The sequence below is a fragment of the Cucurbita pepo genome, chromosome 6 (assembly GCF_057944985.1).
Source record: "Cucurbita pepo subsp. pepo isolate OVF chromosome 6, ASM5794498v1, whole genome shotgun sequence".
NCBI lineage: Eukaryota > Viridiplantae > Streptophyta > Magnoliopsida > Cucurbitales > Cucurbitaceae > Cucurbita > Cucurbita pepo.
In genome coordinates, this window is record NC_141803.1 from 4,222,294 (window position 1) to 4,238,099 (window position 15,806).

General features: G+C 38.0%; 3 protein-coding genes, 1 long non-coding RNA gene and 1 other non-coding gene across 5 annotated transcripts; 3 read left to right on the forward strand and 2 right to left on the reverse strand.

Moving 5' to 3' along the window:
• The first annotated feature begins 1,181 nt into the window (after positions 1 to 1,181).
• Positions 1,182 to 4,435, forward strand: LOC111796524 (Serine/threonine-protein kinase WNK (With No Lysine)-like protein). The gene is made up of 7 exons (XM_023679182.2): positions 1,182 to 1,660; positions 1,955 to 2,005; positions 2,089 to 2,217; positions 2,316 to 2,421; positions 2,553 to 2,594; positions 2,673 to 2,729; positions 3,641 to 4,435. Exons 1-7 carry the CDS (start codon positions 1,530 to 1,532, stop codon positions 4,322 to 4,324), a joined length of 1,200 nt encoding a protein of 399 aa, XP_023534950.1. The 5' UTR covers positions 1,182 to 1,529; the 3' UTR covers positions 4,325 to 4,435.
• Positions 4,436 to 6,269: 1,834 nt separating this feature from the next.
• Positions 6,270 to 13,991, forward strand: LOC111797349 (Protein phosphatase 2C family protein). The gene is made up of 6 exons (XM_087124619.1): positions 6,270 to 6,540; positions 8,120 to 8,368; positions 8,459 to 8,735; positions 8,822 to 8,976; positions 9,063 to 9,081; positions 13,676 to 13,991. Exons 1-6 carry the CDS (start codon positions 6,508 to 6,510, stop codon positions 13,792 to 13,794), a joined length of 852 nt encoding a protein of 283 aa, XP_086980745.1. The 5' UTR covers positions 6,270 to 6,507; the 3' UTR covers positions 13,795 to 13,991.
• On the forward strand, positions 6,547 to 7,857 carry LOC147792181 (uncharacterized). The gene is made up of 2 exons (XR_015421373.1): positions 6,547 to 7,179; positions 7,226 to 7,857. It is a non-coding gene; the product is annotated as an uncharacterized LOC147792181 (long non-coding RNA).
• Positions 12,832 to 12,967, reverse strand: LOC147792182 (small nucleolar RNA Z247). Its single transcript, XR_015421562.1, has one exon. It is a non-coding gene; the product is annotated as a small nucleolar RNA Z247 (small nucleolar RNA).
• LOC111797350 (squamosa promoter-binding-like protein 4) lies at positions 13,970 to 14,879 on the reverse strand. Its single transcript, XM_023680337.2, has 2 exons — positions 14,400 to 14,879; positions 13,970 to 14,332 (listed from the first exon to the last, which is right to left on the reverse strand). Exons 1-2 carry the CDS (start codon positions 14,768 to 14,770, stop codon positions 14,095 to 14,097), a joined length of 609 nt encoding a protein of 202 aa, XP_023536105.2. The 5' UTR covers positions 14,771 to 14,879; the 3' UTR covers positions 13,970 to 14,094.
• Positions 14,880 to 15,806: the final 927 nt, after the last annotated feature.

The window sequence follows — 15,806 nt, forward strand, 5'->3', positions numbered from 1 at the left end:
AAAGATTCTGTATGCTAAATCCCTTTTTTAATTAATTAATTATTTATTTATTTATTTTTGGGTTTGTATTATTGTTATTAAAAAATAAAACTAATTTTATTAAGACGGTGATTGGAAATTGTAATTATATTAAAATAATTCTTTGCTCTATCTACATATTTCTACATTGTTCGATATTTAAAATATTTAATTATTTTTCGTTTAATCGTACAACTTTATTAGCTATATTGTGACTTCAAATATAAAATTGTTACAATTTTATTATTCTATATAATAATTTATAAATATGATAACAAAATTATTTTTTAATGAGATAACATATTTTAGTTCGTATTCTTGCGATTATCTCAACATTTGTCTTTTTAAAGTTAGGGTGAAACTTAATTTTACATTATGGTAAGAGTCACAATTATCTTAATATCTATTTCTTGTTGTTACTCGAAAATGTCATATAAAATTGATACTCGAAAAACGCTATCGACCCATTTTGATAAGAGACGGGATAAGAGGAGAGGTGGAGGACGGTTATGGTGTAATAACTCAAACCCACCCCAAACAGATTTTGTCCTATTCAGCTTTTTCTCAAAAAATTTCAAACGTGTCTTATAGAGGTTTCCACAATCTTATAAATAATTTTTCGTTCCATCTTTAACCAATATGATATTTTACAATCAATTCCGTAATTATGGTAAAATTAATTTTTTTTTCCACTTAATGTTGTTGGATGAAAGTCTCACATCTCACATCTGCTAATTTAGGGAACGTTATAATCAAATAATATTATCTCCATTTGGATGAGGCATTTTAGGAAGCTCAAAGCAAAGCCATGAGAGCTTATACTCAACTCGACAATGTCATTCTATTGTGGAGAGTCGTGGTCATCTAACATGATATCAGAGCTATGCCCTAAACTTAGTCATGTCAATAAAATTCTAAAATGTTGAAGTCATAGTAAAAAATGACTAAAACTTCAAAAGAAAAGAAGTCGAGCCTCGATTAAGGAGAGATATACTTTGTTCGGGAGAGGTGTTAGATGAAAGTCCCACATCGACTTATTTAGTGAACCATCATAGATTTATAATGAAAGAGAGTGAGTTTCCACCTTTCTTCCTCGCCACAATTCACAACAATCTCTATAATGGTTTCGAGAGAGGGAGTGAGGTGTGCTTCAAAAGAGGAAAAAGCTGCCCCACTACTATTTTACATAGTTTAGTTACATTCATACAAGGACCAACCCAAATCCCTTTTCCTTTCTTTCTCTTCTTTTCTTTGTTTTTTTCCCCCACCTCTCCACTCCCTTGTCTGCTAGAGCTTACAAAACCTGCTTATTTGGGACAAACAAAAGGAGAGAAGAAGGAAGAAGAAGACCTCAAAACTCGACATCAATGAATGAAGAACGAGCTGTCTAGTTTTTGTGCGGCGTAAACAACGCCGGGGAACCTCTCAACAACCCCAAAACCCAGAGGGGTGTAGTTGAGTGTAATTTGTAAGCGAAAGAAAGGTAAAAGAGAAAGAAGGAAGGGCCAGAGATGGTGGGGTCAGGAGCTTCAGACAGGAGCAAAGAAGCTGTTGGGATGATGGCCCTTCACGAGGCCCTTAGAACCGTCTGCCTCAATTCAGACTGGACTTACTCTGTTTTCTGGACAATCCGCCCTCGTCCGTATGTTCCTTCCCTTCTCTTTTCCCTTCTCCATTTCTTGTTTTTGATCCATTTTTCTGTAATGGGTTCCTTTCATTTCTTGTTTTTGAGCCATTTTGTGTAATGGGTTCTTTTCATTTCTTGTTTTTGAGCCATTTTTCTGTAATGGGTTCCTTTCATTTCTTGTTTTTGAGCCATTTTTGTGTAATGGGGTCTTTTCATTTCTTGTTTTTTAGTCATTTTCTGTAATGGGTTCTTTTCATTTCTCGTTTTTGAGCCATTTTTGTGTAATGGGTTCTTTTCAAATCTCCACAGAAGAATCAGAGGAGGGAATGGATGCAAAGTTGGGGACGACAATGGCAGCTTGTAAGTTCTAACCACTAACCCTTACGTTATTTTTGTTCATTACTCAATGAATTGAGGGGAAATTTGCACTGAATTTTGTGAAGGATGTTAATGTGGGAAGATGGGTTTTGCCGAGGGAGAGTTTCAGAGTGCTTGGAGGAGATTGATGGGGATGATCCTGTTAGAAAAGCCTTCAGCAAGATGTCGATTCAGCTATATAATTATGGAGAAGGGTGGGTACTGGGTAGGTGTTTGTTTTTGCTTTGTTTTCATCTCTCTATAGGCTTTTTGTGTTCATGTTCTTGTTTTCTGATTGGATTGATTCGAACAGGCTGATGGGGAAAGTTGCATCAGATAAGTGCCATAAATGGGTGTTCAAAGAACCCACAGAATGCGAGCCAAACATTTCAAATTACTGGCAAAGTTCATTTGATGCTGTATGGACAAAAGAAGATAGCACCAAGCTTGTTTGTTATGAGTTTTTGATATCCATTTTGATTTGTTCTTCATCATTGATATCAAAACTTTGATGGGTTTGTCTTTGTTTTCCTTGATTGATATCTTGCAGCTTCCTCCAGAATGGACTGATCAGTTTGATTCAGGAATTCAGGTGAGTTTTTGGCTAATCTTAATGGTGTTTTACTTGTTCTAGCTTTCCCTTTTGATTATTCTGCTCTGTTTGGATCAGACCATTGCTGTCATTCAAGCTGGACATGGCCTCCTTCAACTTGGTTCCTGCAAGATTGTTAGTTACTTTTCCCTTATTTCCTCCATGCCTTTTATTGTTTGGTTGTTGTCTCCGAACCGTTGTTCATCGTGTTAATATCCATTCGTGCACGGATAGATAGCGTTGAGCTTAGATTAAATATGAGTTCATGCCAATTCTTGAGCAAAATTGATTGTTTATATTTGCATTCAGATATCGTGTTGATATCCGTTCATGCATGTACGAGATAGCGTTGAGCTTAGATTAGATATGAGTTCATGCCAATTCTTGAACAAAATTGATTGTTTATATTTGCATTCAGATATCGTGTTGATATCCGTTCATGCACGTATGAGATAGCCTTGAGCTTAGACTAGATATGAGTTCATGTCAATCCTTGAGGAAAATTGATTGTTTATATCTGTATCCAAATATGGTGTTGATATCCGTTCGTGCACGTATGAGATAGCATCACTTAGATTAGATATGGGTTCATGTCAATCCTTGAGGAAAATTGATTGTTTATATTTGTATTCAAACATCGTGTTAATATCCATTCGTGCACGTATGAGATAGCCTTGAGCTTAGACTAGATATGAGTTCATGTCAATCCTGGAGGAAAATTGATCGTTTATATATGTATCCAAATATCGTGTTAATATCTGTTTGTGCATGTGTGAGATAGCATTGAGCTTAGATTAGATATGAGTTCATGCCAATTCTTGAGGAAAATGATTGTTTATATTTGCATTCAGATATCGTGTTAATATCCGTTCATGCACGTATGAGATAGCGCTGAGCTTAGATTAGATACCAATCCTTGAGGAAAATTGATTGTTTATATATATCTTCAGATAGCGTGTTAATATCCGTTTGTGCACGTATGAGATAGCGTTGAGCTTAGATTAGATACCAATTTTCGAAAATTGATCGTTTATATTTGAATTCAGATACCAGAAGATCTGCATTTTGTGCTGAGAATGAGGCATACTTTTGAATCACTTGGGTACCAATCTGGTTATTATTTGACTCAACTCTTTTCTTCAAATAGAAACTCATCCACTTCTCCAATGGCTTCCAAGCAAGCTTCCATTCCCATTCACCCACCTCCCAGCCTCCTCAATTGGGCACAAAGGCCAATCCCATCTCCTCCAACATCCCTCCTTCCTTCACCCAACTTCCACGCCTCCAATAGGCTCGGTTTCCCGCAGTCGAAAGACGAGACACACATGTTTCTGTTACCGCATTCGTCCGAAGCTCGAATGGAAGACGTGATGGGTGATCACGACAATGATATCAAATGGCCAAACGGGTTGTCTTTGTTCAATGCCCTCACTGGACGTGCTGATGACGCTAAGCTTCTATTCAACCCAGAGAGCTTAGGAACCAAACCTGATCAAACTCAACACCCGAACGGAGGTAACTCGAACGAGTTCTTGAGCCTAGATAGCCAATCTGAGAATAGTAGGAAGATGGAAAGCAAGTTCAAGAGAAGCTTTACCTTGCCTGCAAGAATGGCTTCGTCGTCATCGTCAACTTCCCTCGACCATAATCCACATCAATCGGTCGAATACCGAAACTCGTCGGAGCAGGCAGGCATGTACTCGGACGTGATGGAGACGTACTTGGAATGAAGATGGGAAAGCTTTGTGGTTTCTGTATTGCCTTTAATTTCAGTTAGTTTGTTCATGGATTTGGATGTTCTGTTCTTTGTAGTTTCATCTATATATATGCGTTTCTCACAATTTGTGGACTTAACTTGAAAGTCAACGAAACACGACCGTTCAATAAAACAAAAACTAGGAATAACCAACAAACATAGATATTGTTAAAAAAAAAAAATAATAAATAAATAAACATTTTTTTCCTCATATAATTATTTTAAAATTTTCTTTTTTAATATAATTTTATTAAAAATGGTAAAAAAATGATTAATTATACTCTCAAATTAATTAATTTATTTTCTAATATAGTAAAAAAAAACATATTTACATTAAGTGAGGTGAAACGAGGAATCGAGCAGGGACAAGGATGGAGAATATTGTCCCCGACCTAACCCTATTATCTAACGGGAAAAAAAATTGAAGGGTAAATTCGTGAATTAATTTTTTTCTTCCGTGTTCTTGGTTTGCACGAATTTCGTTCTACACATGATTAGTATGTTATATGTGTGTATATATATGTTAGAAGGGTTAGGACCCAATGTGGTAATGAGGATGGAACGGGGGACATGGAACGATCGGGAGCGTTCAATGAGAAGATAGTGATGTGAATGATGGAGTGTGGTGCGGCAGGGAGACCCTCATGATCGCTCTCATTTAGATGTGGATTACGATTCATTCATGTACTCTTTTACTCGAGTGTTATATACAACAACATGTGAAATAGAGTATCGAACCTTTGACCTTCTAGTTGAAAGTATATACCTTAACCAGTTGAGTTTTAGACCGAGCATAAAGCCTATCTAAACTCATCTAATAGACATAAAATAAAATGTCACATTCGAACTTTACAACTTGACTATAGGTTATTTAAAAAAAACAAACTTTATTTTAAAATAATAATAATACTCTTACCCACTCAATCATAGGTTAATTAAATAATAATAATAATAATAATACACGTGTCAAAGATTATAACTCTAATCTTTATAAATTTCGATTACTTACCTAAACAAAAGTGACCTAAATTTGTCTCCAAATGACGGGACCTTTCATATTCTCTAGGGATTCGTTCATCACGATAAAGGTTTGCCCTATGTCATTTAATGAATTCATAGTAGCATGTCAACTTAATCAATAGGTTCGAAACCCAAAAGTTAGCCCAAGCCACACGCACGCATAAATCAAGCTCAGTCTAGATTATACGGACCGTCCTTTAAAGAATATATGGGTCCATGATTCAACGACCTATTTTAATTAATTATTTTTTTTAAAAAATATTATTAATTATTAATTTTATAATGGAAATCAAAGGAGGAAATTGTCTTGTCCCATAAAACCGCACATATATGACGTAACTTCCATCAAATCAATAAAAACTTCCTTTATGGTAATTAAAACTTACTTTATGGCTAATTTATTGCTTTTTTTTTCTTTATTTTTTTTAAGTAATAAAAATAATTTAAAGTGCTTCCAATAATTCATTCACAAATTTTTTAAAAAATATAAAAAAAAAATGGAAGGTGGGAAATTACACTTTTTGACTTTAAAAAAAAAATTATTTTACTATTTTTAATTAATAAAAAATTAAATTTATAAACACGGGTATTATTTATATATTTACGACACACGTCATACCACAATTGTTCCTAGACTATTAGAATTCAGAGCAAATATCTAAATTTATCAGCATAAAATTTTGGATATATAGTCGATTATACATATTAAGAGTCCCATGAGTTACGTTCTTGAATCGTTGACAATTTAGTTTGTAATAAGTTTGAATTAGATGAAGAACATATCTATAATTGAAGCTACTTTAGGTTAGAACATTTCTTGGGAGTTTAAAGGAAATAGAATGGATTTTGAGATTGAGAAAAGAAAGCGACGAAAGGGGAAAAAGGGTGAAAGATAGAGAGAGAGAGATTAGATTTGGACGAAAGTGGGAAGAAAAAGCAAAAGAGAAGCCGATTGATCCAACACGTCCACCTCTTGGGGATTGCACGAAACGCGGGCTTCGTCTCGTGGCGTTGACGATTCATTTAATTCCTGCTAATTCTTCTTTCTATAAACCGCACTTTTTCATCGTTTCCTTCGTTTTCTCCCTCTGTTTTCTGCAATTTTCTACTCGTTGGTGCACTTTCTCCATCAAACCCATGACTGGGAAAGAGATTCTCCATAAGATGAAGGTATTGTATTGTTCGTTCTCAAATGGGTTTAGTTCTTATCGCTTGATTCCTTGTTTCTATGCTCATTTTGAGATTTAGGTTTCAATTCCCTTTCTGGGTTTTGTGATTCGTTTGTGTTCTTGATGATTTCTTTACGCATTTTGAGATCCTCTTGTGTGCCTGCTTGTGTCAATGGTTTTGATAGATTGAATTTGTGGACCGTCACTGACTTTTACAAACTGGGGTTGCTTGCTTTCTTTTCCCCTGTATTTCTATATGAATTACTTGAGTTGGGTTGCTTCCTCCTTGATTAATACATGTAGATTTCCCCCCATAGCTTCTGATTTGATCCTTTAAGTTCGTTGTTTCTGTGTAGTTTATAGGGGAAGGTTAACTATCTGTACCATATTTTTGTTTGCTTTTGAAAGGAGAACTCTCCTTGTGTTAAGATAGCAGTTTGGAGTGATGGGTTGATGGGTTTTCCTTCTTTCATTTTGACTCTTGAAGTATGCCATGGTCCATTATTTCTGTAGAATTGAAATCTTTAGACATTGATATGTGCCTCTCGGAGGGCCTATATCGGTTGGAAAAGGAACGAAACATTCCTTATAAGGGGGTGAAAAACTCTCCCTAGTAGACATTGATATGTGCCTCTGTGAGGTCCTATATCAGTTGTCGAGTAGACATTGATATGTGCCTCTGTGAGGTCCTATATCAGTTGTCGAGGAGAACAGGGGAACGAAACATTCCTTATAAGGGGTGGAAAACTCTATCTAGTAGACACGTTTTAAAATCGTGAGACTAATGGCGATACGTAACGGGCTAGAGCGGATAATATTTGCTAGCGGTGAGCTTGGGCTGTTATAGTCTCGGTTGGAGAGGAGAACGAAGCATTCCTTATTATAAGGGTGTGGAAACCTCTCTAGTAAACGCGTTTTAAAAACCTTGAGGGGAAGCTCGAAAGGGAAAACCCAAAAGGATAATATCGACTAGTGTTAGGCTTGAGCTGTTACAAATGGTATCAAAGCCAGACACCGGGCGGCGCGCTAGCGAGGACGTAGGGCCCCTATGGGGGGTGGATTATGAGATACCATATCGGTTGGAGAGGGGAATGAAGCATTTCTTATAAGAGTGTGAAAACTTCTCTCCCTAGTAGACACGTTTTAAAACCGTGAGGGAGGTTAATAGTGATACGTAACGGGCCAAAACGGACAATATTTGCTAGTGGTGGGCTTGGGCTGTTACAACCTTCTCGAGGCAGGAAAATGAGAATGTTATCCGCTTTATTCCTTGCATTTATGTGTTCGGTTTCCAGACGTTTAGGAAGTTAAAGAGAGGTTGGGTATAGCTTGCACTAATTTGCTTATATTAGGTGAATAAACTGTCATTCTTGCAGTTGATTAAGCATGTTTATAGTAGAGGGACATGAATTTACACCCAGAAATCTTTCAAGACCAAAAAGTGAGAAATTTTAACCTGATAGATGGGTTCTAATCTAAGAATTTATACAGTACTTGCCATTGGTGGAAGTTGGATGAACTGTGATTTTATTTAGTAGCAAGCAGTAACAACAGACAGAATATGAATTCATTCGTTTCAGGAAAAAGTTGGGCTCGGTTCGTCCGATCCGGACTCAGGAAAAGGAAAGAGCAAGATGTCGAAGCATGTCACACATGGTTATCATTTGGTGAAAGGGAAATCGAACCATGCCATGGAAGATTACGTGGTTGCCGAGTTTAAGCAAGTTGATCATCATGAGCTCGGTTTATTTGCAATCTTCGATGGCCATTTGAGCAACTCTATCCCTGATTATTTACAGTCCCATCTATTTGCTAATATCATAAACGAGGTGCAATGGCTGCTCCCTTCTTTTATCCATTATGAATATAGTTAACATAGTTTTGTTAATCTATTGCTCTCTTATTGTATGTCCAAATAGCCTGATTTCTGGACGAACCCAACGGACGCAGTCAGGAAAGCATACGAGGCAACCGATGCTTACATTTTAGAGAAAGCTGTTGATTTTAGTCATGGGGGTTCGACCGCTGTTACAGCCATATTGATTGACTGTAAGAAACTAGTAGTCGGTAATGTGGGGGACTCCCGTGCAGTTATCTGTCGTAACGGTAAAGCCAGTCAATTATCAATCGATCACGAACCGAGCGTCGAAAGAAAAAGCATAGAGGACAGAGGTGGTTTCGTTTCAAACTTTCCTGGTAAGTATCAAGTGAAGTATCTTAAGCTGATATAAATCAAACATTCTCAATCCCAATGATAACATCCATATTCTGAACAAATCCAGGAGATGTTCCACGTGTCGACGGGCAGTTGGCGGTCGCAAGGGCATTTGGTGATAGGAGCTTAAAGAAACATTTGAGTTCAGAGCCTTACGTGGTTGTGGAGACAATCGACGACGAGACCGAATTGGTTATCTTAGCAAGCGACGGATTGTGGAAGGTTGGTGTGGACACAAGCAGCAGACCGAATAGATTGTCTGATATCTTTGCCTAATATCTGATAAAAAGTTTAATCTGCGATTTCAGGTTATGTCGAACGAGGAAGCTGTCTATCAAGTTTATGCAAAACTGTGCCTCACACTATTGAGGACATATTCTATTTATATTGGCAAAAGATTAACTAATAGATCCGATTTCATAGGAAACTAACGAAGTAAGCCTATTCTTATGGCATGACTAACTTCAAGCTATTCTAATGGATTGACCAATTCTAACAGTCCCCTTCAATCCCAACAAGTCTTGTACATGTTGAGATTGTTACAATGTGTAGTAAAAGGAGTTTTAGACAGTGGTTTTGTCAGGATATCAGCTACTTGATCACTTGATGAAATGAACCGAACTTCCATTGCTTTACGTGCTACTTGTTCTCGAACAAAATGAAAATCAACTTCAATATGTTTCGTTCTAGCATGAAATACTGGATTTGAAGTTAAATATGTAGCTCCGAGGTTGTCACACCAGAGGCGAGGAGCCTTTGATTGATACACGCCCAGTTCCTTCAGTAATGACTTGATCCAAATCATTTCTGCAGTAAGATTCGCAATGGCCTTGTATTCTGCTTCGGTGCTTGATCTTGACACTGTAGCCTGTTTTCTGGAACTCCATGAGATTAGATTTGCTCCAAGAAATACAGCAAAGCCGCTAGTTGAACGTCGATCATCGGGACAACCAGCCCAATCAGCATCAGAAAACCCCGACAACATCATGGTTGATTTCTGAATTTTCACTCCTAATGCTAGTGTGCCTTTAACATAACGAAGAATTCTCTTCACAGCACCCCAATGAGCATCAGTAGGTGTATGAAGATATTGACACACTTTATTGACAGCAAATGCCAAATCAGGCCTAGTCATTGTCAAATATTGTAGTGCTCCCACTGTACTTCTGTATTTGAATTGTTCTTCAGCTGATAAGGGTATTCCTTGTTCTCTGAATAATTTTTCAGCAGAACCCATTGGTGTAGACATAGGTTTGCATTTTTCCATGTTTACTCTTTTCAACAAATCTAAGGCATATCGTCTCTGTGACAGTATGATACCATCTCGTGTTTTCTTGACTTCAATACCCAGAAAATACTCAAGATCACCCAAATCTTTTACTGCAAAATCTATTTTCAATTTCTGAATCAACCTTTCGGTTGCTTGATCAGAGGAGCTCACAATAATTATATCATCAACATAGATGAGCATATAGATAGTTATCTCTCTGTTTTTGAGAATAAAAAGAGATGAATCAGCTACTGAAGCCTTGAAGCCTAACTCAATAAGTTTTCCAGTCAACCTTGAATGCCAAGCTTTTGGGGCTTGTTTCAGGCCATAAAGGGCTTTCTTGAGCTTGCATATGTAATTCTTTGGTTTGGCTGAGTCTTGAAATCCTGGTGGTTGTCGCATGTACACTTCCTCTTTCAGAATTCCATGCAAAAATGCATTTTGGATATCAACTTGTCTCATATTCCAGCCCTTGGTTACTGCTAGCGAAAGAATGACCCTGATTGTTGACGGTTTGATCACAGGGCTAAAAGTATCAGTGTAATCAACACCAAATCTTTGCTTGAATCCTTTGGCAACTAATCTTGCTTTTAATCTTTCAACTGACCCATCTGCTTTTCTTTTCACTTTATACACCCATTTACTATCAATGAGATTTATTCCAGGTTTGGGTGGAACTAGATCCCAAGTGGCATTTCGTTTTAGCGCTGAGAGCTCATCATTCATTGCTCCTCTCCATCTTGGATGTTGCATGGCTTCCTGCAGGTTTCGAGGTTCAGTAGCAGTCTCTATGATCGGAGTTGTGATAGTTACAGCGCTTGCGAATTTTCTTGAGGTTTCTGAATATCTGATAGTTCCATCAGTGAATTGTTTAGCTTGTACAATGTTATTTCTCAACCTTGTTCGCATTGGATGTTGACTAGCTGCTTCAGTTGGTTGATCAGACACATGTTCATGAGTTTGGTTTTGAGCATTGATCGAACTGCTCTCAGCTTCATATTCTGCAATTTCCTCTGAACTTCTTGTATTATCTGCAGAAGATAAGCTGACACCAGACAAGTTGTCACTAGCAATATTATCAGTTTGACCATCATTCATATGGGAATTACTAACAACTGGTTCAATATCTGTAAGAGCATTTTCAGTGTAAAAACTAGCAAGTTTGGCTAAGGCTGGAAGTAGAACAGGATGATGTGGATTTGTGGTTTTGTTTGGTGGCTTAGATTCTTCAAAAGGAAAAACATTTTCATCGAAAACCACGTCTCTAGAGATGTAAATACGTCCTGTACTTCTATTTAAGCATTTATATCCCTTATGAGAAGAACTATAACCCAAGAATATACATCTAGTAGTTCTGAAACTCAGTTTCTTGTTGTTGTAAGGCCTTAAATTAGGCCAGCAAGCACAGCCAAACACCCTAAGCATGGAGTAGTCTGGACTTTTACCAAACAATTTATGAAGTGGTGTGTCTTGTTGTATGGTTCGGCTGGGCATTCTATTTATAAGAAAGCAAGCTGTGTTGAAAGCTTCATCCCAGTAGGATAGAGGCATGTTGGCTTGAGCGAGTAAAGCAAGGCCAGTTTCTACAATGTGTCTGTGTTTTCTTTCGACTAACCCATTCTGCTGGTGTGTGTGAGGACAGGAGATATGATGTTCAATGCCTGTGGATTTGAAATAATTGTGTAACCGATGGTATTCACCCCCCCAATCTGATTGGACGGAGCGAATTTTGGTATTTAGCATAGTTTCAACATGTTTTTGAAATTGAAGGAACACAGACTCAACATCAGATTTGCATCTCAGAAAGTAAATCCAAACATAACGACTAAAATCATCAACAAAGGAAACATAATATTTGGAATTATTTACTGACGCAATGGATGGACCCCATACATCAGTGTGAATTAATTGAAGGGGTGCTGTAGATACATGCTGAGAAGAACCAAATGGCAATTGATGTGCTTTCCCTAATTGACAAGCATTACAAATTGAGGAAGAGGGAATATTAGTATCTATAGCTAAATTATTATCTTGTAGAATTCTAATGGTAATTGGAGATGCAGGGTGCCCTAGCCTTCTGTGCCATTGTTCTTTCGAAAGTTTGGCTGTCAGCAAGGCTTGACTGAAATTATGCGGTAGAACGTATAGGCCATTCTTACATCTACCGTGGAGCAGGAGTTTCTTCGTGACTCGGTCCTTAACCAAAAAATAGTTTGGGTGAAATTCTACAACAGCATTATTATCAGATGCTAGTCTTTGTACTGAAATTAGGTGCTTATTGATTTTAGGAACATATAGGATATGTTTCAGAACAAGAGATGAACCAGAAATTAATGAATTCCCAATATGAGAGATAGACAAACCTGCGCCATTTGCAACCTGAATTTGGTCGGTGCCAGTGTAGCATTCTCTGGTGGTAAGCCTCTCTAGGTCATTGGTGATATGATCTGTGGCTCCAGTGTCAACATACCAGTTTGTGTCACTAGTGTATCCACTTGTTGCCAAAGCTGCTTGTTTGAGATTATTTTCGGCTTGATATGCCTGATCAAATCTGTGCCAGCATTGCAAAGCATCGTGATTGGGCTTACCACAAATCTGACAGACAATGCCTGAGCTGCTTTGTGTCTTTGATGGTTGACGTCCAGGATTGTTCACAGTACGCCTTGATTGTCCATGACCACTATTTAACTGACGACTACGACCGCGACTACCTCGACCTCCATTGGCACCTCCACGAATGGATATCCTATTGACATTGTTAGCAGATGAAAGTTGCTCAAATGTACCCTTACGCAAGTGCCGCATCTCATAGCTCAGCATGTGAGCATACACGTCGCTGACAGTGTATACATCTGTTCTGGTTGTAATGCTTGTGACTAGAGGATCATAATCTGGACCAAGTCCTTGCAGCATGTAGGCGATGAGTTCTTCATCCTCTATTCGCTTGCCAATGGCAGCAAGTGTATCACCAAGATGTTTTACTTTACGAAAGTAGTCAGCAATTGTCATGTCCTTTTTCTGGATAGTAGAGAGTTCCATACGGATCTGCATTGCTCTTGCTCGAGATGTGGAAGCAAATTGTCGCTCCAGCGTAATCCAGGCTTCTCGTGCAGTGGTGATTCCAACCATCGTGCTGAGAACCTCCTCAGTGACTGATGAGTTGATGAGGCTGAGTACCAGCTGGTCCTGGGGGTACCAGACTGTGAACTCAGGGTTGATGATAATTTTGCGATTCCCTGTTTCTTCACTTGGTTCAACGGCGATCGTCTGGCTTGGTGCAGGCATGGATCCATCCACAAAACCAACAAGGTTTTGGCTACGCAAGTAGGGAAGGATTTGGGTAGACCACAGTAGATAATTTTCTTGTGTAAGCTTAACACTAATCACCTGACTGATCGACGGAGAAGACATTGTGTTGATTGGGATTGACATGTCTAACAGCAGAGGCTATGGATCTCGTGGATCTTATTTCTGCTCTGATACCATATCAAGTTTATGCAAAACTGTGCCTCACACTATTGAGGACATATTCTATTTATATTGGCAAAAGATTAACTAATAGATCCGATTTCATAGGAAACTAACGAAGTAAGCCTATTCTTATGGCATGACTAACTTCAAGCTATTCTAATGGATTGACCAATTCTAACACTGTCGAGTCGATCAGGCATCTGAAAGACGCTCAAGCAGCTGCCAAACACCTGACAGAAGAGGCCCTCAAGAGGAAGAGCAGAGATGATATTTCTTGTATAGTTGTGAGATTTCTGTGAGTTCATTATGGATTTCTTTCTGGTTTTTATCTCAACAGCTCAAAAATGGAAGAACACGAAGAACTAGTTCCAAACTTAGCTGTTTTGTCTTTGATGTGTGGAGAATCCAAATAAACTTAGCTGTGGATTGTAGTGTATGGCTGTCTGTATATCAAATGCTTGGTTTTAACATCAGTTTTATGGTTCAACACATTAAATTTTAGTGCAAAAACAAGCAAACACCCCACATTATTTGAAAACTAAGACAACTTCAAGGTAAACATGGCATTAGTGACAGAAGAGAGGGAGCATAGTCTTCTTTTATCTGATATGCAGGTGTTTATAGCCAGAGCTTCCTGTAGGAGCCATCTGAATTCTGCTTCTTTGATCTTCCATTAGCTGCCTGCAATGGCCTTCCTTCGACTGTGACGCTGATCCTTTACGGTTCGTGCTTTCTCCTTGACACTCGGCCGAGCTCTTCCTTCGTCGTTCGTTATGCCCTGCTAGCCTCCGACGACAGCTCCTTTTAGCTTCGTCGAATTCTGTCAACTCATGGAACCTAGCCAAATAGAGAGGGTTGAATGTTAACTGAAGTGTTCTTGTTTATGTTAAAGAGGATGAAGTACCTGCTGCATTGCTGACAGAAACGTTGGCGAATTCCTGCGACCATGACGACGGCCGCCTTCGAGTGAAACTCGCAGACCTTGTGGCGACGGTGATACCTCTTTGCTTCACTCAAATCTGTTGTGCAGTTGTGTGCTTGGCAACTCGGCGAAGAAACGCCGCTACCAGATCGTCCACGGCCAGAAACTGCTGTCCCTCTTTTCTTCTTCTCGTTCTCGTAATAACCCAATGCAGTGCAAGCATTGGTACCACCATGGCCTCCTCCGCCAACGTCTTCCTCCTCTGTCTCGTATTCTAAATCGTCGTCGATCACACCTTCCTTATACGCCTTATCTTTAAGATTATGCTTGCCTTCATACCTCTTTGCCTCCATTGCCAACTCCGGCAGCTCCGTGGCGGTGGCGGTGGTAGTGATGGTGGTGGTTCTGCTGGTGGTGGAAATGGTTGGAGCAAAAATATAGGAACTTAGAAGTTACATCAAGAGACTATGAGACTGCAAGGAAAAAGATGGGTAAGAAAAAGGTGGTGAGGACCACAATTTTTAACTTTGTGAGTGCCAGTTTGGATGATCGATCGAACCGTCGTGAATGACACAATGTCGAAAGGAAGATTTGCATAATTCTTCTTATAACTAAGGAGGTATCAACCCATTACCTTCCGATTGAGAATACACGTCTTAACGAGCTCGACATTTTTAAATTTATTTTTGGGTTTGGAATTTTAATTTCAATATTTAAAAATAAATAAATAAATAAAATGAAAATTTCTTATTTTGTTTTTACCTTACTATGCATCTTTTGAGCATCCTTGCTTGAATGAAGTTTGCTTTTATCTCCTACTTTGAAAAAAAAAAATGATTCTTTCCTTTTTTTCTTTTTTTTTTTAATTTTTTTAATTTTTATTTTAATATATATATATATATATGATGAGAAATTTTAATTTTAGTTACAATTTTGGTTTAATTTTTTAGGTCCTTAAAAAGCTTGATTTGATCGAGTTTCTAGAAAAAAAAAAACGATCATGTTTCGCTCATCACGATTTCAATTCAAACCATAGTAATTGAAATAGCGTTATAAAGAAAAATAAGACGTTTAATATAACTTTTAAAAGACATTTTTAGACGCGTGAAAGATTATAAGTTACATTTTTTTTATTGGGTATAGCTTGATTGGTCCGGGATCAAACTTTTTGCATGTAATAAAAAAGCTAATACTTTAACGGTTAAGTCATGTTTTGCATTGAAAATACGTGGACAAGAGAGCTTACAACACTTAGTTCGGTAGGAGATTTGATGACTACTTAGTCTCCTTATAGTACATCTTGAGACATCTCATGTCTGTCAGAATTTTGGCATGATATAGACATGTGACTATAGACAACACGCCCTAAACAAATATAGCCATGATAGT

What these genes read in the sequence shown, in the direction of transcription:
- LOC111797349 (XM_087124619.1), top strand. Translation starts at nt 6,508, where the DNA reads ATGACTGGGAAAGAGATTCTCCATAAGATGAAG. An exon ending in AGATTCTCCATAAGATGAAG is followed by an intron (nt 6,541 to 8,119) that starts GTATTGTATTGT and finishes CATTCGTTTCAG; the next exon opens with GAAAAAGTTGGGCTCGGTTC. An exon ending in TTTCGTTTCAAACTTTCCTG is followed by an intron (nt 8,736 to 8,821) that starts GTAAGTATCAAG and finishes GAACAAATCCAG; the next exon opens with GAGATGTTCCACGTGTCGAC.
- LOC111796524 (XM_023679182.2), top strand. Translation starts at nt 1,530, where the DNA reads ATGGTGGGGTCAGGAGCTTCAGACAGGAGCAAAGAAGCTGTTGGGATG. An exon ending in GGGGACGACAATGGCAGCTT is followed by an intron (nt 2,006 to 2,088) that starts GTAAGTTCTAAC and finishes AATTTTGTGAAG; the next exon opens with GATGTTAATGTGGGAAGATG. An exon ending in AGTTTGATTCAGGAATTCAG is followed by an intron (nt 2,595 to 2,672) that starts GTGAGTTTTTGG and finishes TGTTTGGATCAG; the next exon opens with ACCATTGCTGTCATTCAAGC.
- LOC111797350 (XM_023680337.2), bottom strand. Translation starts at nt 14,770, where the DNA reads ATGGAGGCAAAGAGGTATGAAGGCAAGCATAATCTTAAAGATAAGGCG. An exon ending in TTCTGTCAGCAATGCAGCAG is followed by an intron (nt 14,333 to 14,399) that starts GTACTTCATCCT and finishes CTATTTGGCTAG; the next exon opens with GTTCCATGAGTTGACAGAAT.